The sequence below is a fragment of the Hipposideros armiger genome, unplaced genomic scaffold, assembly GCF_001890085.2.
Source record: "Hipposideros armiger isolate ML-2016 unplaced genomic scaffold, ASM189008v1 scaffold_360, whole genome shotgun sequence".
Taxonomy (NCBI): domain Eukaryota; kingdom Metazoa; phylum Chordata; class Mammalia; order Chiroptera; family Hipposideridae; genus Hipposideros; species Hipposideros armiger.
The window spans coordinates 137,795-165,705 of NW_017731710.1; the positions used below are offsets into that span (position 1 = coordinate 137,795).

General features: G+C 35.1%; 1 protein-coding gene across 2 annotated transcripts in view; it reads right to left on the reverse strand.

Moving 5' to 3' along the window:
- The window catches only part of PDE3A (phosphodiesterase 3A), a 275,542-nt gene that overhangs the window by 42,388 nt on the left and 205,243 nt on the right, over positions 1-27,911 (reverse strand). For both annotated transcript variants that reach the window (XM_019661758.1, XM_019661756.1), the window contains exons 3-5: positions 15,329-15,586; positions 13,028-13,182; positions 6,862-6,986 (exon numbers count right to left, since the gene is read on the reverse strand). In XM_019661758.1, the coding sequence (XP_019517303.1) occupies positions 6,862-6,986; positions 13,028-13,182; positions 15,329-15,586 (538 nt within the window). The remainder of the gene's footprint in view (positions 1-6,861; positions 6,987-13,027; positions 13,183-15,328; positions 15,587-27,911) is intronic.

Genomic DNA, 27,911 nt, shown 5'->3' on the forward strand with positions numbered 1-27,911 from the left:
CCGCTGAGCAAGAGGAAGAGGAGGAGCAGGGAACCTGGGCAAGACTGTCTGGGGCCCGTAGGCCAAGGAGAGCTTTTGGCTGTATCTAAAACAAGAGACTCCTGATGGGCATTGCTTTAGGCAATTCTTTCACGATTTTGATAGTTAATCGTGAGTTTTCTGACAAATTTCTACTACTTTTTTACAAGGCCTGTGCCAGCATTGCCCACTTCTCTTCTGACACAACGTATTTTCTGAAGGCAATTTATGAGAAGAGTGATTTTTTTTTAATTGCTAATTTTTAGTAGCTGCCAGCTGATGTTCTCAGAGAAATGCAATTCTCTCTTAAATTTAAAAATCCACTCAATGATTAGAGTTCTTAGAACGCAGGGATTAACTAAACTTAAATAAATAAGCAGACCTTAAGACTCCAAATTTACTGCCTGGGATGAAATTTAAAATAAACTTTGAAACAGAGGAAAAGCACTTTGCCTCTGCGGTACTGTTAGTCTACATATTTGGTACACTTCGAACAAGCATGAGTCTTGGCAACAATCATGAAAAGCAGGGATATTTTTATTCTGTAGGTGAGAACATAAAGGTATAAACGTATTAAGTTCCCTTTTTTTCCCCAACCAAACTACTATTTCTTACAGTGTACATTATCATAGCTTATTTCAAGTTTTAAAAACAGAAAGGATTAGGAATGCCGTAAGAAATGGGCACATGTTTACATATATTAGTCTTCAAATAACTGGAGAGATATACAGAGGGTGCCAAAACAATGTATACACATTTTAAGAAAGGAGAAAAACTGTATTAAAATTGTGCTGATGATTACCACTGCAAGCACCTCTTGTAATTGCAGACGTCAAACGTGATTTGTATTCATCTTTTGTTATCAATATATATTGAGTATTAAATTTTTAATACATTTTTTTCCTTCCTTAAAATGTGTATGCATTTTTTCTGCACCCTGTAAGTGTAGATAATAACTAAATACTCCCTTTCCAGAAAGGATAGACTACAAGCAAAATTATTTCAGATACAGAAAACAGGATCCTCAAAGGAAATGGGAGAAATGCCTTTTTTGTAAGTCTTGAAGAACAGATTATTTTCTAAGATATTTTATGTGTAATCATGTCTACAGTTAGAGAACTTTATGACCTTTGATATTTCATCTAACTTTATGCTGCAGACTCACACATTTACACACACACACACACACACACACACACACACACACACACAGGTAAAGAGATTCAGATAAACATATTTCCTCAAATATAGTTTTCATCATTTTCTATTTGAGTAATTTTAAGAGGCTCCAGGAAAAAGACATAGCTTACGAAATACAAATCTTTGAATAACTGAAACTGCCCTAATAAAAAATACTTAAAATTGAAACATTTAAAAATAAAAAGAAATTAAAAATATAACTTTAAATTTTTTAAATGCCAAGTCCTTTTGAGTATTTCAGTCTTTAATTTCTTGCTCCTGAGAGCATAAAAAAAATGTGTGTCAAGACACAAGGAACTTTAGGCAATCAAAAGGAGATGATAAACAATACTGGAGGGAAATTATTTAAGTAAATCCATCTGTTTTGTGCTGTAAAACTCTCTCAGTTTAATTTTAATTGAACAAGAAAAGAACCAGCATTTCTGACAAATACATTCCTCTTTTCCATGCCCACAGGCAAATGGATAACCCTAATATTTCTCCAAAACAGTAACTTTATCTAAAGTATAGAGAATGCAAAAAGAAAAAAAGAAAAAGTAAAAAAGTCACAATGTCATAATTAAAGTTCTCTCTCACTTCAAATTTTCTATAGAAAAAAAATCTACTTTTAGGTGTAGAAAGATCTGTAATCATTATGATAGGATTATAAGATTCTTTTAAGAATTATTAGAATCTGGGTAGGGAGTACTGCAAATTCAGTAAGTATGAATTAGAGGAATTTTAAAAGCAGAATGACAATGACAATTCTACATTGTCAGTGACTCATAACAGAAAAGCAAGAGTGAAAATGCAAATCATATTTAAATCTCCTATTTTATGCTCTAATCAAAGCACTCCCATGCAATTTCATCCATTTATTTTATATTAGTATCTGCATAATAATTGGTTGTGTTTCAGCCATTTAAATTAATGCTGATTGATTGAGCTGGAGGACATATTGTTGACTTGATTTGTGCAAAGAACAGATTTCATTAGCCCTCTCTGGAAACAGGTCATTTATTTTTCATTGTTTCTATTTTCTTCTTTATGCTTGCACTCCCTACCTCTTTTGCCTACTGCTTCTTACTTTCCTCCTCAGACTCCATTCACACTTTGATTCCATTTCCTTATGCTCTTTGCCACATAAAGGGGCTTTACCAGGTCCCTTTCCTCGTAGTTTATTGAAAACCAGCTGGCATCATAGTCAATTACATCAAACATAGCACACCTAGTTAGCTCAATCAGCACAAAATGCCATCAATGAAGGGAAACAAGGGTTTCAAAACAGAAAGGCTCATCTGATCAGGGAGAACTGTAATTGAATTTCAGCTCTCTGATTCTTGATGGATTTTTTTTTTTTCTCTTTTGGCAGATGTTCAGGGATTTGTTTAGTTGAATTCAGCATGCGTAGGAAATAGGTTATTTTATAAATATTTATCTCTGCTGTGACAGCAATCTAAAGATGCCACAAGGCAAAATTCCTCCAAAGTCATCCTGATGGAGATACCTTAGATACTTTATGTCAGGAATGGAGGGAGGCTCTTGCCATGCCTCCGGCCATAATTTCTACCGCCTGCCTTTGCGGTATCGTATGTGGACACTCTTTTCTTTTTACACTTTCCCTTTCTTTTTGAGTGCAGTCATATGAATGGGGGAGCACAGCACAGGAATATGAGGCTGCTTATCATGTCTTCCCATCATTTGTACTGTATTTCCGGTGAATTCATTAACCATAATTTTCAGCTTAATTTTCTTTCTTTATATTGAGGTATAACTGACATAGAACATATTAGTTTCAGGTGTACAGCATACTGATTTTATATGTGCATATTAATTTTAGTATATGTGCTGCTGAGGTGAGCACAATTTTCAGCTTCTCGACTTTATCATGTTGGTTATTTTAATAATTTTAATTTCATTATCTAAATGAAGAAATGAAGAGACAGAAAACCAAATCTTTCCATTATCTTGTACTCAGCCAAGAATAGCACCAAAAAATTCTAATTTTAAATTATCTCAATTTGTTGCCCTTAATTTTTTTTTCCTACTATAAAGTCATTAGGACAAAAGAAAGAATTTAGGACTAATTATATGAGCTTGGGCAAGTTACTTAACATTTCTGTTAAGTAATTTTCTTCATTTTCCTCATTTGAATTGTTTCCTGTGCTACAAAAGAATGCAGAGAGCTTAAATTCATATTTCAGCCTTCAAGTTACATATTATTATTGTCTGATACTTTAATTCTGTCCTTAAAAAATCTTTAAAAATTATCCACAAATCTGGAAATACTATTATTTATGCATATAATGTTTGTTTGATGGACTCAATGGTTTTCAGATTTATTTATTCATCATTTTTGTTATACCCCAGATTGCTCCATTAATTTTCTTTCTAGAATACATTCATCATACATTCGTTTACTTAAGATTTGGTATCTAGTAAAATTTTCACTAATCTTACAATGTCTTCAGCTCCCTCTTATTCTTGCGAGATAGATTTGCCAGACACTAAATTTTAGGTTGACTATTATATTTTCTCAGAAACTTGAATAAAATAATTCTACTGTGTTCTGATGCCCTTTGCTTCAGACAGTCTGCTCTCAGACTGACTGCTTTTCCTGGAAAGCTAATTTGTCTTTTCTCTGGTTGATTTTAGATTTTTATTATCTTTGGTGGTGTGTACTTTTACTATTTTGTGTTTATGTGTGAATTTTTTTCCTCTTTACTCCACTTTTCTTCAAAGAGTTTATGTCTCCTATGTTCTACTACAACTTTGATTATGTATATTAGATTTTCTAATACCTTTTCTTATATTTCTCAAAATCTTTTACATTATCCAGTGTCTCATCTATTGCACTCTGGGTAATTTCTTTATATTGTCTGCCTCCCAGTTTACTAATTTTCCTTTCAATAGCTTATCATGTCACTTAACCTATCATATTTCCTTGATGATATCTCCAAAAGGTATATTTAACTCTTCTGCAATTATATCTTTTTTCATTGCTTATATTTGTTATGATCTCATAGTGTTCTTTAAATATTTTAAAATTAAATGAAATATTTTAGTATTTAAACATCTGAACCCTTTTAGAGATCTAGAAAGTTATTGAGTTTTTTTTCCCCATTTTCTCTAACTCATGGTGTTTGGTGTTTAGTGGTCTTGGTTGTTAAGTTATGAGTTGTTTAAACTTGATATGTTGACATCACATGGCCTTCAACTGGCAATGCTTTCCTTCAAAAATGATTTGTATGTATTTTTGTAGGGAGCCACGGGGTTCTCCTGACCTATGACCACTTTAATGCCCCTTTAAAAGTCTCAAGTTTAATGTGCAATGCTCAAATGAGGCGCCTCCACCTTGTGGAGTCCCATGTGAGTCTCCACAATGCTGAGCTGATCTGCATTTGCCCTCAGGGCAATTCAATGTAAGTATTTGCCCACACTGTCCTGTTCCTGACCCTGGTGAAAGCTCAATTCTAATTCTCAGGTCATTAATGACTTCTAAATTGTAAAATTAATGAACATTTCCAAAGAACAGAGAAGACCAGATTAGTTCTTGGAAAACCAGATTACCTATAATGGTTTCTTTCAGTGATGCAATTTCAATAAAAGCGTACTTTCTGGAGAAACTCTCTTTCTACACTAAACAGTAGAGATTTAAGCAAAGTTCGTGCTTAAATGTTTAAGAAATAGTCGCTAATATAAAGTGGGTCATCAAAGGGGAAAGAAATCACTAAATTTTTTTTCTAGATGTAAAAAAACAAAACAAAACAAAACAGAAATGCTTCCTTAAGTTGTGCTGCTGGAAATATTTGTGGAATGTGAGTACTGTTTCTCTAACCCTCATTGAAACATTGCCGTTTTCGAGGACTTGTATTTTTGGCTAGGATTCTGTAGTTTGTACTAAATCCATAGAATTTTGAGAACAACATAGAAAAGCTGAGTTTGAAAAAAAGAAAAAAAAAAGCTATCAAGGCGAAACAACTCATTTGGGGGACTAGTTCCCAGAGAGAAGAGAGTCTCAGGAGGGTGAGCCAAACCCTGTGAACTGTTCTTCCTTTCAAGAGCATTATTTACTAACCATTGGCATAGAGCAAAAGGCTAAGAATCTAGGCAGAAGGATGCAGCAATTATGAGGTCAGGCCAGCAGAGCTTTTAGTAATGTCATGAGGCTGATGAGACAAAAATTGGAGTTTGGGGCTACCATGGCAGCCAGAACTTGAATGTCTAACAGCCCAGTGAGAAGGGGCAGTTTTCCCCTTGAGCCATTCAGTGAATTCTTAAGCTGCTATAAAGGCAGAAGATTATGAAGCTAAACAGAAAGGTACTGAGAATCTCATCAAGAGTTTTCCGCAGTGCTGACAGATGAAAAGTTGGAATTTAAACATTCCAAGAAGGAGCCGTCATAGTAAATATCTTTGACTCTCAATTGGGGTTCCAAAAGGGGGGCAACTGGGAGACAGCATCTGACAAAAACTGTATTCCAGTTTTGAGTTAGCACAGATTCTGCTTAAGTGAGATAATTCCCCCAAATTATTTCACTTTCTAGCTGGGAACTTTATTATTCTTAATTTTGGTATCTAAACACCTTACCATAGCTCCCCAGGTCCTGTACCATTTGGCCTCTGTCTACATATCTGTTTTCATCTACCTTTCTCAATGCTTTCCCTCTCTGCTTGCTAGCTTTGCCAGTGATTTAAAAATCTTAATTTCCTCAAGCTTTCTCTCCAAGGGTAGGGCCGTTTATCTCTTTCATTATTCGAAAGTCCTTGCCTGCTTCCTTATCATAGTCTTTAATACACTCTATGGTAATAGCTGACAAGCCATTTAGAGTCCTGGGTACACATAAGTGAGAATTCTGTGACAGGAGGAACTGGGCCTGGCTTAATCACTGCCATACCCTTGAAACTAGTTTACTGTCTGAAATAGTAAACACTTCACAAATATTTGTTAAGTAAATGCAGCTTGAGGGAAGGGAGAAAGTACGTGGGGTGCATTGACACCAGCCTGCAAAACTCCATGTAGGAGTCACATGCCAGATCCTAGATGGGAGAAATCACATCAAATTTCATTTTGCACCTGTCTAAAAGGGAAGAAAAACTTCCTGCCCACAGTGCTGCTGGGTCTTTTGGTTATTAACTCGTAGGATTTTTCAAAGGGCTCTCAAAGGCCCTGAGATGTATTTTCTCCACGTTTAAATACCTCTTCTTTTCAGTATTTATGTTTGGGAGTGGGGGGTTGGAGAGTGATACCAAGGAAGAATTTCTTTGAAAAAATGATAATATGCATAGTAAATAAAACATTTCTTTCAACTCATATAAATACCACGCTCCTGAAAATTAATTTTCCTTTAACAGCCACTAAACATAAAATTGAAATTTGATAGGTACATCGCTTGGTTTTATATTATAAGATGGTGTTTCCAGAGATGATCCTCAATGGTGACAATGATTTCCTATTCATCCAATAAGTTCAAGATAAGAATCTGTTTCATCGCATAAAGTGGAAAGTAATTAATTGGTTATTGAGGCTTCTTTTTAGAACAGTCACACCAAACACATCCGAGTGTAGGGCATCCTCTGAATTTTATTTCAACACCTAAGGCTTAGTTCACTCCGGAACTGCACACTCAATGAACAAGAACTCTTCTCCCCATAAGTTGCTTACCTGGTCGATTTGACTTTTTAGCCTTTACATAGTTAGCTGCAGAAACAGCATAGGATGAAGTGAAGGATCTGCTTTTGGTGAGGGTCATCATCACGGGGTTATTCCACGAATCAGTATTAACGGCACTATAAAGACAGAGAATAAAGAATAATGAAGGGGCCGGCCGAGTGGCTCAGTTGGTTAAGAGCTCGCTCAAGAGTTTGAGCTCTGAATAACAGCAGTTCGAGTCCTGGCCCGAGCTGAGCAGCCGCTGAGCTGCCAACAGGTGGCAGGATGGCTCAGTTAAAAAAAAATAATAAAGAAATTATTCATCAAGACTAGGGCAGATCTTGCCAGAACCCAACTATCATTTCCATAATGACCTGCCAATCTGAGTCATGGTTCAGGTTCAGTGACAGAACCACTTTACTTCCAAATGACAGAATAGGTTATCTAAGCTCCATCACTGCTACAGGGATGCAGCAGTCACTCATCAAACATACTGGGTTCATAAAAGAACAATTATAATTTTCCCACTTATCCAATTACTTAGGAACAAAACACCTTCTCACTCTACTTCTATAATCATGTTCCACCCAGATTGTCTATTAATAAAAACTTGGAAAAATAATGAGTTAAGATGCAGGTGAACGTAAGTTTGTTATGACTGCCATGCTGCTTCCTTAAATGCTCTTTATTTTTTTTATTCTTGGTGTATCTAAATTCAAAAATTAATGCTTATAACATCATTCAATGATAATATTCTTTGCAATATTTTCTTGTGAAGGAAAAGGTAACAGGCCTTTCACCTACAATTTCGTTTACTAGTGATACCCTGGAAAGAAAGAGGTGATGAGCCCAATTCCCTTGTAAACATGCTAATGATAGAACTGTTGCAAAACACACTGATGGTACTTACTAGGAGAAAGGTAATGGACAGTGAGTCTTCATCTAGGGAATTTTTCAGCAGGATATCCCTGATCTGTCTAGGTCATTATTGTAAATAAATCTGAAAATGATAGATCTATGGCTGGTCAGGATAGAGAATGGTACAGAGAAATGCAATTAGTGGGATCTAAATTTTGGAAGTGTTTCGAACCAAAATTTATCTGTATTCATTGCTCAAAACACAATACATCAAACCTGAAACAGAATCCCCTATAATTTGAGAGAAAAAAGAATTTAGGAAGCTACATCAACAATCTTGGATGACTCCAAGGGAAAAGTGCTCATTCTGTGTTTTGAGAACACCTGTGTGCTTTCAAGCATTAGTAAATTTGGAACTGGGTAAAATCAATTTGCATGAACAGAATTTGACCCCCTGCCAATCTTAGATTGGCACTGTAAGTGGGAGGTACCTGGTCTGTATGGGTGGCTTATTGTAAATAAGCCTGAAACTGATGGAATTATGGGGCATAAATGGGTGGAAATTGTCATGTAATCTATTTAGTTAATGAAGTATAATTTGGAGGTGCTCCATAACCAAAATGACTTCCTCTATGTAAGCAACATTATGCATGCATTGCTTAGAATCCTTCCTGTTAAATCCAAACCAGAACATGTGCTAATATAAAATAAAAGAACTTTTAGGGTGCTGCATTAACAGTTACAGACCTCTCAAAGGGAAGATTGCTAAGTATATACTTTGTATCGAGTATATGCTTTGTTGCTGCCTATATCCTTATTGGTAAATTTAGCAATGAGTAAGATCAGTAATTTGCACTGAGTCTGATTTAATACTCTGATGCTTATGTTACCTCATTTCTTTTTTTCATTTTCAGGTTTTTCTGCAACTGTTGAACCAGGTATTTTAAAACTTCATCTTTTCTCCTTACTTCTAATAGCAGTTTACAAAATATATCATAAAAGAGACATGTGAGGAGATGTAGAATGAACTCCAGCAATTGTCAAATACAATTAAGCGAGGCATACATGAGGATATCTGTTTCATATCCTTCTTAGAAACAATAAAATCAACTGAAAAATTGAATCGCAAATAGACAACTACGCTAATTCATTGTACTGCTATTCCCTCTCAGCTTCTTTTGCTGAATTGATTGACTTATAATATTTACTATGAACAAATTTACTGTGTATGTGATTTAGAAGTTGTTTATTTCTCAGTATATTATACAATCAATAGGTTATTCCTTTTTTTATGGAGACTTTTAAAAGATAAGACTTCAACATTAACTATGTTTATTTTATTATATATTTTGTATATTTATTTTTTACTATATCAAAAAATTATATTTTGAAAGGGTAGCTCAAAAACTACCTACTACTGTTTGACTTTTTAAAATAAAAACATTTAAAACATGCTTATTTTGAAAGGTTTTATATTCAAGTGCCTTTAAGGTATGGGGAATTAATGAACTTTAAGATAAATAAAATTCTAACCATATATCCCATTCTTAAATTAATCTATTAAAACATATATTAACAAAATAATCAATATGTTTATGTATATATGTGTATATATGTATATGAATATATATATATCTGCATTATACTTTACTTGTACTTTCAAATATATTGCTTTATGTGATCCTCACAATAGTTTTTAGCTTTGCATTGAGCCTCACCTTCTTGATTCCTGTTCAGATCTCATGAATATGTAATACTTTGAATTTTGGAGAGGAAAATAGCTTGAGACAAGCTTAACTTGATCTTCTCATGCTGTTGTCTGTGTGTCAGCCGTGGGAGGTCTCTACCTTCCTCCACAAAAGTGGATTTTACAATCTTAATTCTACCCATAACACTTCATGCTAGATCTTAAAAGTCTTACCAGGTCCTAGCAGTTTCTTTATTTGTGTTTACAGCCTCCTTTCTGCCTAATACAGAGAGGCAGGGGTCAGTTCCAAGGATGCCTTGGAATGATTAGAGTGTGATTTATTTGAGTTTTTTATTTCTCTCAAGCCTATTCTTTTAAATACATACTGGTATTCTTCCACCTAATTTACCTCCCAATTGTGCCATAGTTCCCCTATTTCCTAAAGTTTCCTTGTAGTGGGTACCGAGGCTCAGACTGAGGACCTGCATCTCAGGACACACATCTCTGAGTGGCAGGGCCAGGAGCCTTCTGATTCAGTCCAGTGTCCTTTCTACTTGGCTGTATTTAAAACTAGCCAGGAGTAAATCATCCAGCTATTTACCCAAAGGGATATGAGCTGAGGAATGTTTCTAATTTTCATTTTCCACTCTGGTTCTTCTTTTGATCACTGCAGTCCTTAAGACGCCTCAATAAAAGGACAGCCATGGGGAGCGGGGAACAATCAAAGGGCCAAAATGCAAATCAGTTTTGAAATCAATCAGGAGTTTAGGCAATAGGCCTCATAAGTAAAGGTTTTAACTTTGGTTTATAATTGGGGCTGTAGATGATCTGTGGCTATCTTGTCACCGTTTCGTTTCACCCATGATGAAGAATGAGTCAGCCCAAACTAGTTAAGTGTAATGTTGATACTATGGCCACTTACTTATACAGTAAAACCTTGGATTATGAGTAACTTGGTTTGTGAGTGTTCTGCAAAACGAGCAAACATTTCTAATACATTTTAATGTGGTAAACAAGCGATGTCTTGCAATACGAGTAGTTTGTTTCCAGAACGAATTATGCTCCCAAACCAAGGCATTACTGTATATGGTTTTCCCATAAGGGGCTAAAATTATCTTCAAAATGAATTTCAATGAGTCTTCATAATGATGAAAAAGATGTATCACTTAGATTTTATATCAGGACTTTTAATAGGACAGTGAAATTAAAGAAAAGTAAGTTAGGCAATGGAGTAAAGTATGCCCAAGAAAGACATCTATTAAGTATTTTTAGAACAAAGTGAAAGGGTGGGATCATATGCTACTCCTTATCTATTTTGAAAATATTTACTTATTTATTTCATAAAGCAGAATAACAGGGTCCTTGTGAGTTAAGCTCATTAAAGTTCTTGAAACCCTCTTCCTCGTGAGGATTTTAATGTCTGTGCCCAATCTCATTTAACTAAAAGAAGAGAGGATAAGAAATGAAATTTGACCAGAAGTTACAGACAATAAAAGAAAGAAGACATGTGAGAATGACTGAAAGGATTTTGGGTAGTCATTCTATGAAAGCAATCCATGAAGCGTTAACTAACTTGCCAAGACAGGAGTCTTGCCAAGGTGTATTGGTAAACTAGACAGCATCTCTAAAGACATACATTGAGAACATAATTCATTTTCTTAAGCAACAAATATTTAACTACAGTTCACTACCACTTATCAGCATTTGCTGCTGTAGGAATCAACAATGGTCAATATTTTCAGAGGATAATATCACCAATGACTTGTATTTCAAACTTTAGAAAATGTTCACAGAACACATTTGGTAACATACTCCTGTGGTGGTTAGAAGTTTTACAGAAGTCCAGGTAATAAGATGGAATGGAATTACCCTAACATGTGATGGAAAAAAATATTTGAATTAGACTACCAGTGTGAATGTGGAAGAAACCAATTAACCTTATTTTTAATCATGAAAGCAAGAAAAGTCAGCAGTCATTAAATTCTTATGGTTTCCATTTCTCTGCCAATGTCAGAATGGTGATTTATATCCAAGGCCAAGATCAGGAGGAAATTACTTCTAATATTACCATCATATAGTTCAACAAAGATGTTATTTTTTTAGTCATAAGGTCAATAATAAAACTGATGCAAATGTTTCAGGAACTTGAAATCATATAGTAAATGCTCTCCTAATTATTGAATTCATATAAAATATGCGATTTTTATTCTTAATAGAAAATAACAAACACAATAGCTCCCTCTAAAAGCATCACTTTCATAATGATGCTTTCTTCAAAATTCTTTTTAGATCTTAACATTAACTTTCCTTTCACTTTGGAAATTCTGGCTTTAAGGCTTTAAGTCACTTGGTAAAATTGGAATTACTATACCAAATAAAGCATATTCTATTTATTTTTATTGATGTATAATTGACATATAACATTATATTAGTTTTAATTGTACAACTGGATGATTTAATATTTGTATTACTGTGAAATATATATTGTGAAATAATCACCACAATAAGTCTAGTTAATATCCACCACTATATATAGTTACAAAAATTTTTTTCTTGGGATGAGGGCTTTTAAGATTTACTCTTAGCAACTTTTTTTTTTTTAAGATTTTATTGGGGAATTGGGGAAGGGGAACAGTGTTGGGGAATTGGGGAAGTGTAACAGACAAGTTGTATTCCTTCAATCTTATTTGTGGAGGGTGCAGCAGCTCAGCTCCAAGTCCAGTCACCATCTGGCCACCTGTTGGCAGCTCGCGGCCACTCAGCTCATGGTGTCGTTTTCAATCTTAGTTGTGAGGGATGTCAAACCAGCAACCTTGTTGTTAGGAGCTTGTGCTCTCATCAGCTGAGCCATCCTGCCACCTGTTGGCCGCTCAGCTCGGGTGCAGCTCACTGGTCCATGTGGGAATCAAACCAGTAACCCTGTTGTTCAGAGCTTGCACTCTTAATCAACTGAGCCACTCGGCTGGCCCCTTAGCAACTTTTAAATATTCAATACAGTGCTATTAACTATAGTCACCATGCAGTACATTACATCCTGATGACTTATTTATTTTATAATTGTAGGTTTGTATCGTTTAATCCTTTTCACCAATTTTGCCCACAACCCACCCCTGGCCTCTGGGTACTACCCATCTGTTCCCTGTCTAAATAAAGTTTAAATTACCAAATGTTTGAACATATCTAGGTGCTCTTAGGATGATGATCTACTTCCTGATCTGATCTTCTGCCTTTCATATAATGCTAGGATAGCTGGGCTTGAGGAAATCTACCAATCCTTTGCAAACATCAGGTGGGATACCTTTGATTCAAGGTTCTCCATATGGATCTCAGTCTAGGTGAAATCTAGCTACCTTTATTCTGAGTTCAAACCTCCCCGTCCAAAGTCACACAGGCAAGCATCACCTCAAGTCACTGTTCCCATTTATATTTAAAACTGCGCAATACAATTTAAACCTAATTGTGTAGTGTTCATCCCTATACCGCTCTGCATTTAAAACACACACCGTTTTCATTTTCAAAGCTGGCCTCTAACCAACTGTTATTGGTTGGGCCTTCCTTCCGGTGTAATTTATAATTGCTTTTTGATAAGTAACTTCTCTAAAGGATGTGAAACCAACAGGGGCATTGCCTCACCTGGATGAAGGTGCTTCATGCGGTTTGATGCTGGCGCTGCGATCCCTCCGCACTGGGGCAGGCTCCAAAGTGGGGAGACCTGTGGCGGAGGTGGTGGTGGTCCAAGTCGAGGAAACCCGTCTCAGCAGACCCGGGGGCAAACTTCTTCTCAGGCGCTAGGAAGAAGGGGTGTTGATTTTATTACCAAGCATATTTTCTATTGCTAACTTCTATGTAATATAATGGGAAAAAGTGGGTTTTTAATTGGAAATGAATTGGTTAAACAGTACTGAGTGAATGTCACCTATCTCAAACGTGGGTGCTCAGATATATTGTAAAATAACATTCTGAGACCTTCATTTCAATGATTACACAAATATGGGATTATGAGAGTGATAGTTAATGACTTTTGGAATAATTTTATAGTTATATTAGTTTAATAGAATTTACATTCCTATACACACATATTAATTATTATGAGCAGACATTTGTCCTCAAAAGTCACTTGTTTGGAACATGGATTAATTTATATCATCTTGCATAATAGTCTCTACATTAAAGTGTTTACTGATTTAATTTTAATATCTTGATTTACAAATGACAGGAGATAAGTGTAAGAGTGTGACGCAAAATGCTCGACCTCTCTTGCAGTTAACATGACTCAGACATCTGGCATATGGGTGAGATCATCAGTACCAATTCCTCCTAATAGAGGACTTTGCTGGTTGACTTTTGATTTTCTCTTTATTATTTCTTCTCCTTCCATATCCTAAGCGGGATATGTGGCATCATCAGCACTCAGGCAAGATTCTGGGATCACCAGGATGAGCACCTGTATGCTAAAGAGGATCTTAACCTTGAAAATCAAAGTGAAAACATTCTAATACAACTGCAGCAATAATTACAATAGGTAGAAGCTCAACCCATTTATTGATGGCTAGCTACTCCTAATAGACTAATCGTGGGAACATAGGTTACAAAGGTACAGTCTGCTCTTCTGAAAGTGGTAAAAATTTTTGCAAAGTAAAGTTTATGGTACCTTGGGGTTCAAGAATAGCTCTGATATTAAATAGTTTCCAATATCTTTTAAAGATCTGAATACACATCTTAGAAGGTAATTCAATAGGAAAAGAAAAGGTCAAGCACTGTAAATACCAGGATAATTGCCTATAAATCTGTCAGTGACTTCATGTCTATTTTGAGACCCAAAGGAATCAGTTAATCTCTCTCTGTTCCTGTATGGTCATATGCTGAGCCATACCTTTTTCAGAGAAGTAGTTGTTGAAAGGAAACTATGTAAACACCTATTTGACAAAGTTGTGTGAAGGACACATTTCTGAGTCAAGAGACTCACAACAGCAAGAGCATGAGGTTACCGATTGACCACCAGCTTCAGAGGACGGCTGCTTGCATACCAAATAGATAGCTGTGCATGACATACTAGCAATCACTTAAATTCTCATGTTTTTCTTTTAGTTTTTTTATTTTTTTATTTTTTTATGATTAGTTTCAGGTGTACAGAACAATGCAATAGTTATCCTTTTCACCCTTCACACAGAAACAACTACCCTCCCCCATCTACCGCCCTCCCACCTCCAATATCATACTTATCTATTACAATTCCATTGACTCCATTCCCACACTCTATCCACATCTTTTAGTTTTTAATATGACTTGTTTTCAACTAATGTGAGGCCTAAACAGGGTGCAGGATCTATCCCTTACAGCCTACATAGCTGAAATAAAAACTCTTATATCTTACATGTAAAAAGAAAAAAAATTATAGGAAATACTAAGGTCATCTTTTACTTTAAGTAATCCAGAATCAAACAAAACTGTTCTGAGTTCAAAACTTGTTGGGTTTGGGAAAGCCAAGAGGGTGCTATGAAGGATACCATACTAAGAATGCAAAGAATGAAGGAACCCTGTGTTTCAGAAGGCAATGGATTTCAAACAGAATCTACATTAGAATAGGAACAGCGATTTTTGTCTGCTTTTTTTGTTTGTTTGTTTCCTTCCCTCCCTCCCTCCCTTTCTTTCTTTTGCTGCTTTAACCTTATCCTATAGAACAGGGCCTGGCATATTGATATAAAACTTCTCAAAAGTCTGAATAGAAAAGGTAATATAAAAAGGTAAAAATTTAATTTCCAGTACTTCAAATATAAGGACAGAAGTCTTTATGTTTACGTTTTTATTATGTTGGTCACCACGATCAACACATCTTCACGGAGTCACTGACATGGATGGGTTTGGGGTGACAAGAGACCCGACAGGAAAAAGTAAAAAGTTGAACCTTTCCAGGAGTACGTCATTAATACCTACCTTGGGAATAGCCAGCTTGTCTTTTTCGGAGCTTTCTTCAGAATCAGAGCAGGTGTAGTTTTCACTGAAGGAAACGACAGGATTCACTCTGGGCTTGTGAATGGCCTGGAAGGTGAGCTGAGTGCTGAGCAGGTTGCTCACTGCCCTCAAGGACGTGCACACATTGGGCGGCAGAGAAGGGTCTGCCAGGAGGTCGGTAATGAGGCCGTGAGCCTCGCCCATCACGGCAATATCCACAGTAATGCTGGTTCCTGAAGACTGAGACAGCAAACAGAGAAATGGTCAGAAAAGAAAAGGCTTGAGCTGGAAGCACAGAGAATAGGTTTTTTTGCAAAATGGGCTGAGTTGACTCTTCAGGGTTGTAGTAAAGTAACATTCAAATCACATTTCTATTTCACATTTTGGCAAAATTTGCCATGGCTTTCACCATTTTTGCCTTCATGGCACATCTTTTCATGCTAGACCTTGGGGAGGGATAGGCTATATTTAAAGAGATTAAAAAGATAAACCTAAGTTTTGAAAGGGCAAGATGTTTCAGAGAACAGGAAAAAGAAATCATATTACTCCTATGAAGAGCTCAAGATTTGAATGTATATTACTTAGAAATTTCATTTTCAAAATAACATTAATATACTCTAAAATGTTAATGTTAGTAATAGTTTAATGTGATATATTAGCCTAGTTTGTGATAATGATTCAACCAATATTAGAGATAAGAACAAAAAGCAACTCTGTTTGTGCTCAAATTCACAAACTGTCCCTCTTATTGTGGTTGGTAAGAATAGAAATTCTAGTGCCAGAATTTTGCAATACATCTCTCATATTCCTCCAAACTGTCTATAAGGCTAACAGTCATTACTCTGTATTTGCTGGAGATATCAGGAGCACACAACACCAAGGACGGGACCACCCTGCTGGCCATGCCAGAGTCCAGGCAGGAAGGTGGGAGAGTATGGGAGAACATGGACAGGGTCAAGGCCGAGAGGCTAGATAAAGACAGCTGCAGAAAACTGTTACTATTGGAATGTTGCCATAGTATGAGGACCAAGGAGTCTATATAATCTTAAACTGTATAACACAGTTAGTAACAGGCTACAGGTCTGGAAATAGGCTACTTACACCCAAATCCTAACTTCTGACCCTACCACTCTCCAGCTGCATGATCTTTGGCAAGGTACTAAGTTCTCTGTGCTGTGATTCCTCCATCTGTAAAATGAATACAGTAATAGTACCCACCTCAGAAAATAATAAGAATGAAATGGGATAATGTATGTACAACACTTAGTATTGTGCTGGCAATTGTAAGTGCTCTATAATGGTAATGGTATATATAATAATTATAGTAGTCATTCTGGAGTTTTCCAATAAGAAGCTAAGATTAGTTTGGCTATGCATTTGGAAAAAAATTAAGTTTAATCATTCTCTCACAACAGGCTTAAAAATCAACTCGGAAGATAAAAAGATTTAAATATAGAAAAGTATAAGGTTATGAAAGGAAATATATGGGACTAATTTATAATCTTGGAATGTTAAAAAAATAATATGAATTCATAAACTGTGAAGGAAGCATCTGACATATCTGACTAAATAAAGATATAAACTTCCTAATAAGAAAATATACCACAAGCAAAGGTAAAAACCAGTCTGTTAGAAAATGTTTGCCACACAGAGAAGACAAAACATATCCAAATGAAGAGCTTCTAAAAAATCAATGAAAGACAAAGGGAGTGGACAATTTAAATAAAATGAAAATAATTAAACATATAGAAGCAAGCTACTTGCTTCCCTAACATTAAAATGCAAATTAAGCAAAAGTTGCTTTTATCAAGTTATGAAAATAGCATAATATTAAAAGGTTGATAGCACTAAGTATTAGTAGTAACGGTTTGGGGAACTGAACAGTGAGTAAAACACAATTCAATATTTTGGAAGAAAATGTTGCTGAGTCCATCAATTTGTTGTTCAAATGTATATATGCTATGATCCAGCAAAACAATGCAGACATCTAAAGAAACACTACAAATATTAAAAAATATAAGGACAAAGACACAAAGGGTACAACAGTATAACAATAACCAAATAATGTAGCCAAAAATGCATAGTAGTAGAGAAAAATGTTAAAAAGTAAGTTGCATTCTAACTATATTATAAAGTAGTATGTGCTTGTTTAAAAGATTTGGGTAGATCTATGAATGATTACTTGGTCAATTACTCATAAAATATTGTTTAGTGGGGGATCAGTATGCCATAAAAAACTGAATATGTATTATTTTTCATAATCAGAAAATATGTTATAAAAACACCAATATCCATAAAGTGATCTAATCTTATAATAGCTATAAGTAATGGATACATTTTTTGTATAGGTATTGTATAGAAAAGTTAGGTCTTTCACCACTAGAATAATAATAGTAACCATAATAATCATGGTGGCAGCTGATATTTAGTCAGCACAAGTCTAAAGTAGATATTCTTACTAACTTCATTTTTATTAGTAAAAAAATCACTTGCCAAAATTAGCATCAGATAGCTGGAACACAGAAATGTCAGGCTGCAAACACAAATACTCTTATTCTATTGCTCAAGTGTTGAACCAGTACACTGAAAAAAATACTGAACTTTTTCATGTTATGTTCTTAAATATATCTGGATTTAATGTTTTCTTTAATCACTGGGCCATGTTTGTTGCTGTGTGAAGGCCTAGATATATATTATAAACCAATAGAAAATTTTAAGTGTAATACTAATAGTTTTAGGGTATATAATTATGCATATTTCACATATGTACCTACACTGTTAACTTCAAAACTGGCCATTAGATGCCACTAAACTAGGTTAACATTCCCTTGTAGGAACATGTATTTTCAAGTGCATCTCTAATAATTATACTTCTGAAAAACTCAGTATGATCTTCTGAAAAGAGTGATGTTAATTCCTACCTAATGTTAATTCTAATAAAGTTAAACTAACAAGTCACCGCATTGTTTCCTTAAAAAATTGAAAATTTAAGTAGAACTTTGATTTCAGGGCATACATTTTCAGACTTTCTGATGAGCAAATAAACAGTTTATACCCTGATAATTAATAATTAAAGAAGTTTTCTCAAAATGTTCTCAGTATATAAAATTTCTAAATCTGGAAGAAAGTAGAGCATGTTCACTGACAATTAGTGTTTTAATTTTTAATGAATTATTGGTAAGAGAATAAGTCTTTTTATAATTCTCTAATTTTATGTCTTTTTAGAATACATTTCAAAAAATAATAGATGAATTTCTTATATATTCAGAAAAAATAAATATTAAAAAAATTTAAAGTAACTTTAAAATAGAAACAAAATTGAAAACTCAACCTTATCAGTCAATATGAGTGTGAACATAAAAATTTAGAAAATAAGCACATTATGGATTTCATTGATACTCCTGCTATACCTTTTGTGAAAGCAAAGATCTTCAAGTGAAAACAAAAGCAATATTCAAACCAATAAGAAGCATACTATACGTATTGAAATTGGCTAAGAAACCAAAGTGAACACTTTTACTGTTGACCAACTCTCCCGACTATAATTAAAACAGGTCTTTGCTTTATTGGTTTTCGGATTCAAGAATAGAATTGTGTAACAGTCAAAAGCTGTTTCACACATAAGAAGTTATCACCACTTTTTGGCTCAAATATCTGAAGTCTTCAATGAGGCATGAAATCTAAAACCAACAATCAGATTTGTTTGCCACAGAATCGCCAAGAGTAACCACACATAAAATGTTGCAAGACTGAAAGACAGACTGGCTGCCATTTCAATAAACAGCAGGCAAGTTACAAAGATACAGGCTTGTGGAGGGAATCGCTAGTAAGGAATTTTAGGGGAGAGGGTCTTTGGTTGATGGCAGAGTTTTTTCACACATGATACAAAATATGAAACGAGGGCGTGACTCACAAAAAGGGTAGTTCCACACCTATTCAAATTTAAAAATAATATAACTAAATTTCTAAGTATACCACATAATACCCAGAAACATTTTATTTAACTTGTGAAATCTGAGGTAGTGATAATAAATACTCAAGGTGAAGTTTACACCAAAGTGACTTTAAACGAGTCTTAAGCTAACAGCCTGAAATCATCTTTGAGTGCAGTAATGAGCTATACTAAGCACAAAACCATAGTTAAGTCTTTTTATGGTGCAGATGATCAAACAAATCTTTCCCTTAAAAAAAAATAAATAAATAAGTAACCAAGCAATATAAAACATTCTACTTCGCAGGCTCCTCTTATAATAGAAATATTTAATATTTAAGAAAATGCAAGTATAATTCCCCAGACACTGTTTAAATGACAACCAGATTTGGATTGCCACCTTTAAATAGAAAATCTGGAATTTAAGACTGATAAACAGTGGAGGAAAGTGCAGTTTTATATATCAAACCAAAAATAACTGATTTTCTTGGCCCTAACATTGATTTCTGTCAAATGAAGTAGGGGGGATACAACTGTAAAGATTCAAGAAGAAAATGTTAATGTACCTGAAAGATTTTCAATTGCGAGTGCTTCCAAATGTCTAAGTCATTTTCACCATAAAAAAACAAAAACAAAACTGGGGCCGGCCGAGTGGCGCGTTAGTTAAGAGCTGGATTGGGACGCCAGAGGGCCCCGGTTCGGATCCCACATATGAGGGCCAGTGACACTGCCCTCTACAGCTAAGATGCTGAACAACAGCTCAACCTGGAGCTGGGCTGCCAGGCAACAGCGTAGGTTGCAGCCCGTGCTGCAGTGAGTTGCCATGGGCTACCTTGTGTAGCCAGCAGCCAGCGTGAGCGGCCAGCAGCCGCAGTGAGCGGCCGTCCAGAAGCCAGCGACTGGTCTGCCTCACCCCGGAAGAGCGTAATAATGGTGCCAACTTGAGCCAGTGAACCAACGTCCTCCACAACTAGACTGAAGAACAAAAGGACAGCAACTTGTCTGTTCCCCTTCCCCCAATTCCCCAGCGCTGTTCCCATCCCCCAACTCCCCAATAAAAATCTTTAATAAAATAAAAAACAAACAGACAAAAAAACCCCACAAAACTGACACTGGCAGATGTATACAATAAAGTTTGGGTATGGGGCATGTAAGAAAGTCAACTTAGAATTCTAAACAATATAGTGGACATACAGTCAAAGAGAAACAGTCTTGGCTCTTCAGCAAAAAATGTGTGAAATCCTGAATATTTATATGTATTAAATTAAAATATATTTCAAAAGGTACAGAAAATATATGTTGTCATTTTTTGATTCTCTGCTTTAAAAATTTCTTACATTCACAGGCCAACTATTGGTCCTGATTGGTATATTAATTAGTACAAGTGCATATTTCCATCATGTGCAGAATTTGGAAGGTTGTGTACGTGAGAAGTTGGAAAGCAAAGTTATAAAGAACTGGGATATAAGAAAGTTTTAGTCATTCATCAATATCAAAGTTTTATTTTATGAGGTAGTACATGTGACTTTTAAGAGCATAGGATCTAGAGTCAGACTGCCTGTGCTCATATTTCAGATTTGAAATTTAGGTTTCACCTATTTTCTTAGCTCTTGTTTCTTATTTCGCAAAAGGGGGTAACAGTAATACCTACTGTGTAGTACTGTTGAAGATTAAATGACATAGGCACATAAAGACCTCATGAGAGTGCTTGGCTCACAGCATGTGTTGGATAAATCATTATGTATAACCACCACCATTATTATATTATTATTATTATTATTATTATTATTATTATTATATTACACTGAAAAAAATTGTATGTACAAAGGGATGAATATTGTGCATGCATGAGTATGTTTGTCTTCGACTTATACTGGGCCAGTAGTGTCTTTATAAATGAAGGCAACATAGAGATATGATTTCTCTACTAACAGTAACAACAATAACAATAACAAAAAAACAAGGAAACAAATACTTTCACTTCTTATTGGAGGTAAATAAAATAATAAAGATTGCATTCCTTATTCCCATATACTCACACGAGTTCTAAGATTAAATTTAGGCTCTTAGAAAGTAATTGTACAAAAGTCCTGGTTTCAGTTAATGTGGTTGATTGCACTGGTATGATTTATAACGCAGTGTGTGAGAGCAATTCTAAAAGCAGGCATCTTAGCTCCATTGTTGGAAGTTTTTTTCTTTTTTTCTTTCTTTGTATTTAGTCATCCTGGGAGGCACCCTGGGAGGCAAACAGCATGGGAAGAACATTCTCAGGGTGAAAAGGGAGTTGGGATAAGAGAAGAACAAACAGTGTAAGGGATGACACACAAAGGAAAGAGTCATTGGGACTTTTCTTACTCAGTGTGGGTCCTCAATGCTGGGAAAAGATGCCTGATGAGTTTTTGGGAACTGTCTCCCCCTACATCTCTCAAGGAGTTTGCCACCCCACACCCTCCAAATCTTTCCCTGGGAGGCTGTCTGTCTGTGACATTAGGGAGAGCGGTATCTTGGTTTTCAATGTACTAAATTCATTTTGAAGATGAGCTAGATTCGATAAATGATCTTTGGTATATCACTGATTCTGACCCCCGAGCCAGCAAAACTGCATATGTGTTTATGCTTTCATAGGACCCATTTATAATTTTAGACTTGAAGTTGGTTGGGAAATTTTTTAAAAATGAAATCATGTGAAAATTTTGCAGTAACTCATTGTAGGCTGAACCTTGGCTTAATGCCATCCTAAGGAAGCAGATGTTTGCTTATTTTAATTTTCTGGCAGGGAATATGAGTTTACATTTGGGTTTTCTCCTTAAGATAATATGTATGTACAGTAGGAGAAAGACATATAGAACTTTTCATCAAGCCGCTTTCCAACAACGTCTCTGCTGCCCAGCCCCATGTGAGACGTGAGACAAACTCCAACAGTTACCGGAATTCTTTACTTCCTTCTCTTTTGACGTTCTAAGAACATTCCGTGTCACTAAATGGGATGCAGTACATGGCCTTGTGTTCTTACATATTTCCCTACAATCTATCTGCCAACGAGCGAAAAATTTTAAAACAGTCCCTCTGTTTATTATTTTCTAAGTACCTTCCAGACACTAGCAAATTTACCCAGCATTCTCAAAAATAATAATTACCACAGAATACCATTTTATCATTTGAGAAATAAAACATACCTAGTAAATTGGGCACTTTAGTAAACACCTGTAATCTCTGAGAAGATAACAGCTGCCTCTGATCTCTAGGCTGGTTCTCTGTTTCTTCTAATTAGAAAGGATGAAGTGGCTGACAAAGCTATGAGGAATTCAGGTAATGAACTGTTCATCTGACTGCTCGTGCAAATGAAGGCTTGGCTAAGTATAAATTGCTATGTAAATAAAAAGCATTATTATTTCTGCTAGTGGAAGAAACTGGATTCTCTGGTTGAGCACAGTTTGTAGATATTATAGGAACATCAGGAATATCTGAAATAAGCATGAACACATAAGTTGATAAATTCTGGTGGTCTTTTGTTTGTTATATTTTAAGAATTGCTATTAAACTTGAACTTGAGATTTCAACCTGCTTAGCCTAAAAGCAATTTTAGTGAACAACAGATGGCAGTATTCTGCTTTTTAAAGAACTCGAATTGCCTGAACATTTTGAATGAGTGATGCTCCCTCATTAACAGGCAGAGTTTAGTTTCTTTTTTCACAGAAAAAAAAAAAAAACTAAAACAAGAAGAATTTACCAAGACTACTGGTAGAAAGTAATAAAGTATTTTAGATTGTAGTATATCTCTGAGGATCATTGTTAAAGTCAAACCACAATTGTACATCGGTACGAATTCGTCTGTTACAAACATGTCAGTTCTGCCACCTTTCTCCATTTTTAAAGAATACACATTGTAAACATGACCTATTTTCATACACAATTTGATTTAAGTTATTCTCTATATGTAATTTTCTATTGCGATTAAAGTAATCATAAAACAAAACCCATCAAAATATGCATTCTAACACAGTGGGTTTTTGAGCCTTCACTGGCATTTGTTTCATTTGAATTTTCACTTAGCACTCGAGTCTTTCCTACCTCATGTGCAATGGGCACTTATCTATGCTACTGATTTGCTTCTACTACTGCTGCTAGGGGACATCTCCTGTGCACAGTGACAGTAGCATCCAAACTGGTCCCCATGTGAATTCCGGTTGGGGGCATTCCTGTACTTCATAAACTAAAAGCACCAAAAACAAAAACAAACAAAAGCCTACTAAAATTTTGATTGTCATTTAGCTTCAGGATTAAATTGCATTTAATCTGTAGATCAATTTTGGGAGAACTGATGCCTTAACAATATGGAGTATACTTCCAATGCTTGAATTTGATATTTCTATTTATTTCGTGGTTTTTTTTAAATTTTCTTTCAGCGGTGCTATGTAGATTTCAGTTTACTGATCTTGCACACTTTCCTTAAACTGATACCTAAATGTTTTATTTTGATGCTGTTATAAATGGAATTAAAATTTTTTTCATTTTCCTAATTTTACATTATTGGTACATAGAAATACAATTGACCTCATACTCTGCTGTCTTGGTAAATTAACCTATTAGTTCTAGAAGCTTTCGTTGCCTTAGGAATTTCTATAGACACAATCATGTCAGAGGCAATTCAATCCTAAATCCTAAATGACAATCAAAATTTTAGCAGGTTTCTAAAAACTAAATTGTCAAGCTTATACTATAATTTATATGCAAATGCAAAGGACTCTGAATAGTCAAAATAATTTTTTGAACAGAAGAAACTTAGAAAATGCACACTACCAGATTTCAAGACTGACTATAAAGCTCCAGTAATCAAAACAAAGTGGTGTTAGGATAAAGATACTCCAGATAATTGGAATAGAATGAAGAGCGCATAAATAGTACTCCACATACATGCTCATGAAAAAGGAGTCAAGGTAATTTAATGGGGAAAGAACAGCCTTTTCCACAAACGATGTTAGAACAAACTCAAAGAGAAGAATGAACACTATATACAAAAACTTACTTGAAATGAAGCATAGACCTAAATATAAGAGCTAAAATTAAAGCTTTTAAAACATTGTTATCCCATAGACATACAAGCTGAATCACAAATTTGAGCTACAGATGTAATTTTGAATTTTCTAGTAGCCACGTTTAAAAAAGTAAAAAGTAATGGGTGAAAATAATTTTAATATTTTATGTAACCCCAAACATTCATAATATTATAATTTCAGCATGTAACCAATAAAAAGATTATAGATTAAAAAACAACAACAAACAAATGAAAAATGCTTGGAGCTGTAACTTCAGAGAAAGTGTGCATCTCTGACCAGTTCGCACATGAATTCATAGAACCTCTCTGTCATAGCACTTTTGATAGCTTTTAATTCAACTTTTGGTGTGTGATCATTCAATGACAGTTTATCTTCCTGTCTTAGATTGTAAGCGCTAGGAAGACATTCACTGGTTTAACCCCAGAGCCTAGTTTAGTATCTGGTACTTTTCAGGCACTCAGTGATATTAGAAATGAGGGAAGTCATAAGTAGCATCCAAAAATAAGTAAATTTCCTCTCCCCAGTCCTGTACCTTAAAAAATGCAAAAAGATAAACAGATTACAGGGTCCAAGATATTTCCTTAAAATAAATAATTGAATTTTCTGGAAGCCACCTTCAAGCATTTAACCTTCTAACACAATTTTATGTTCTAATCTTAAACTTAAAACTAAATAAAAATATTAAGAATTATTCTTAGAGTACTGGAGTCATGAATAAAAATTATATTTAACAAACTGACTGTGGAATAAGTACTACTCAGAAACTGCCAAGGAGAAGTAATAATACTGACAAAAGAAAGCACTTCTACATGTTTTTCTATAATTTGCTATATATGTGAAAAGAGTAAATGGAGGATTAGTATATATGGATGAGTATTTTCTGGGGAAAGAGGAAATCAAAGGGACTGGACGTAGAGAATGAACGGCGTTTTGAGGACAAAGTCCAGGGGAAGGACAGGGTGCTTCAGGTTGAAAAGAATGTGTCTGTGTACAGCATGGTGACTACAGTTAATAATACTGTGTTGTACAATATGTTTGAAAGTTGGAAAGAGAACAGATTTCTGAAGTTTTTATCTAAAGAAAACAATGCGTAACTGAGTATGATGATGGATATTAACTAGACTTACTGTGGTGATCATTTCACAATATACAAAAATATTGAATGTTGTACAACTGAAATCAATATAATGCTATATGTCGATTATAGCTAAATAACAAAAAAAATAAAAAAGAAGAAAAGGGTATGTCTTGAGAAGTTTGAGGGAACAGATCATGTGATAAACATGAGCCAAATTCAAGAGCTTTGAAGAACTGCTTAGGGCAATGAGAAATCTCTGCAGGGTAGTGACGTTATCAAGTATGTGTGGAGGAAGGAGTCAGGCTGACTTCCAAGCTTTTGACTTAGGCAGATGGGTAGCTCAGAATCTTTCCTTAAGTTAGAGGTCACAGGAATAGGAATATGTTTTGGTGTGGATACTGAGATATTCCTCTTTCAGTAAACATATGATATTCATGGGATGATTCAAGATGCATATCAGGAGAGACATACAGACTGGAAATACACCTTTGGGCATTAATGGCAGAGATATGGCCATTTCAATAACACACTGACATGAAAGCGCATGAAGTGAAAAGACAACTGGACTGAGGGCAGAGCCATAATTAATACCAACATTTAATGGTTAGGGAAAAGAGAAAGTCATAAAGGAAAATGAGAAGGAACAAATTGAAAACTCTGAGTGTAGCGTCGAATGGGCCAAGGAAATGCTTTTGTCAACATGGGAGTAGTGGTCAGCGGTGACCAATGAATTTGAAAGATGAATAAATTTTGAAAAATATCCATTAGTTTAGTATCTGGAAAAATATCCATTAGTATCTCCACTGGTAACACTGGAGAGAGTTGTTTCAGTGAAGTACTGAGGTTATAAGTCACATTGCAATAATTTGAACAATGAAAGGAAGATACAAAAATGAAGACAATGTAGACAACTATTTGGTGAAAACTATTAATAGCTGTAAAATGGAAGAAGATAGAGATATGTCAGCATCTAAAGGGAAAACGAGCTCTAAAGAGCTGGTGAGCAAGTGAGCAAACAGAAACATCAATGGGGTTAAAATGCAGTAAAGACAATGGGATGATAAATAGATCAAGGTCCAAGAGAAGAAAGACTAACCTTTCACAATGGGCAATACTTTTCCCATGATAACAGAGAAAAAGGAAGAATGTTTGTAGACTTGCAGGTGAGAAGTTGGAGTTCTTACGTCTTGGCTTTTATTTACTCTGTAAATTAGTCATGAGTCCCTTGTTAAGGAGAGATATAGACAATGTTTAGGTTAGAGATAAAAAGGAGAATGGCTGCACTTGAAAGTTTCCATAAAAAAGGTAAGAAAATGAAAACAGAAGGGGCCTGCCAGGTAGGAAAGAAAGAAAACTGGACAATTGGACTAGAGGTCCTGGTGAGGTAGAAGAACAGGTACACAGTAGGTGAGGGGCAGAGCGGAGAAGCTTGAAGAAGCATGAAGTCAGAGTTTGCATGAGGAAGACAGATGGATGATTCCATTTGTAGACTAGTATCTCAGGCATAGAACCTTTCTGCTTCTTATTAGCAGAAAATAAGGTTGAAAAGGAAATATGAAGCCAGATTTCAGATGCCCAGGAATAAAAGACAAAGTTTACTAATTCTATCAGTTGGTAACTGATTGATGAAAGATGTCTGAGGAGGAAAATGATGTAATCAAACAGGGCACAGTGCTTGAGGAAGATGAAGGTGGTGCACAGAAGAAGCCAGATTTGACCACTGCTGCCACAACAAAAAATATGAAAAACTAGAATACTTGCAGCATGAATGACAAGGAAGGGAACAGGGAGAGCAAAATTAAGGCGAATCCATTGTATATGTAAACTTATTTGATACTGGGACAAGAAAAAAAAATGTATTCCTGTAATAACCTTCTTCACTTTGCTCACAATATTTTCTCAGTTCCTTCTTTCAGAAATCTCTTTGAGTGCTCCTGCCCTCACAAAATAAAATGTAGATAGTTCACTTGCTAGTGTATAATTCCATATTGAGTCAGACCAACGGTCTACGAAAAAGTTCTCTTTTTGATTTACTTGATATATCAAAGGATATCAAAGGATACTTGTAGCCCTCCACACTGTTAATAATAGGAATGGTGGGTGGATAATCTTAAGAGCTCCAAATTGTTTTAATACAACATTAAACACTTCATAAATGTATTTCAAAAGCTCAATAAATTCCAGTTTCTACAACTAATCAAAGATACCATAAACTAACTAAAAAGTTTCCAAACTTATAAATAGATCAAATTTTAAAACACTTGTAAATCATTGTTTTTGGAACTTACAAATGTATTTTTCCACAGAAATAATACTATAAACAGTGATGAAATTCCTAGGCTACTTCGCAAAAACTTATACAACCACTTACTAATAGGTATGATAGCATCTTTTTCCATTGCAAATGCACCCTAAGTCAATTACACGTCAACATTTTTGAGGATAAAATACATTTTATCAATGGTGTGATTGAAAAAGGGAATATAAAGGCACTGGGAA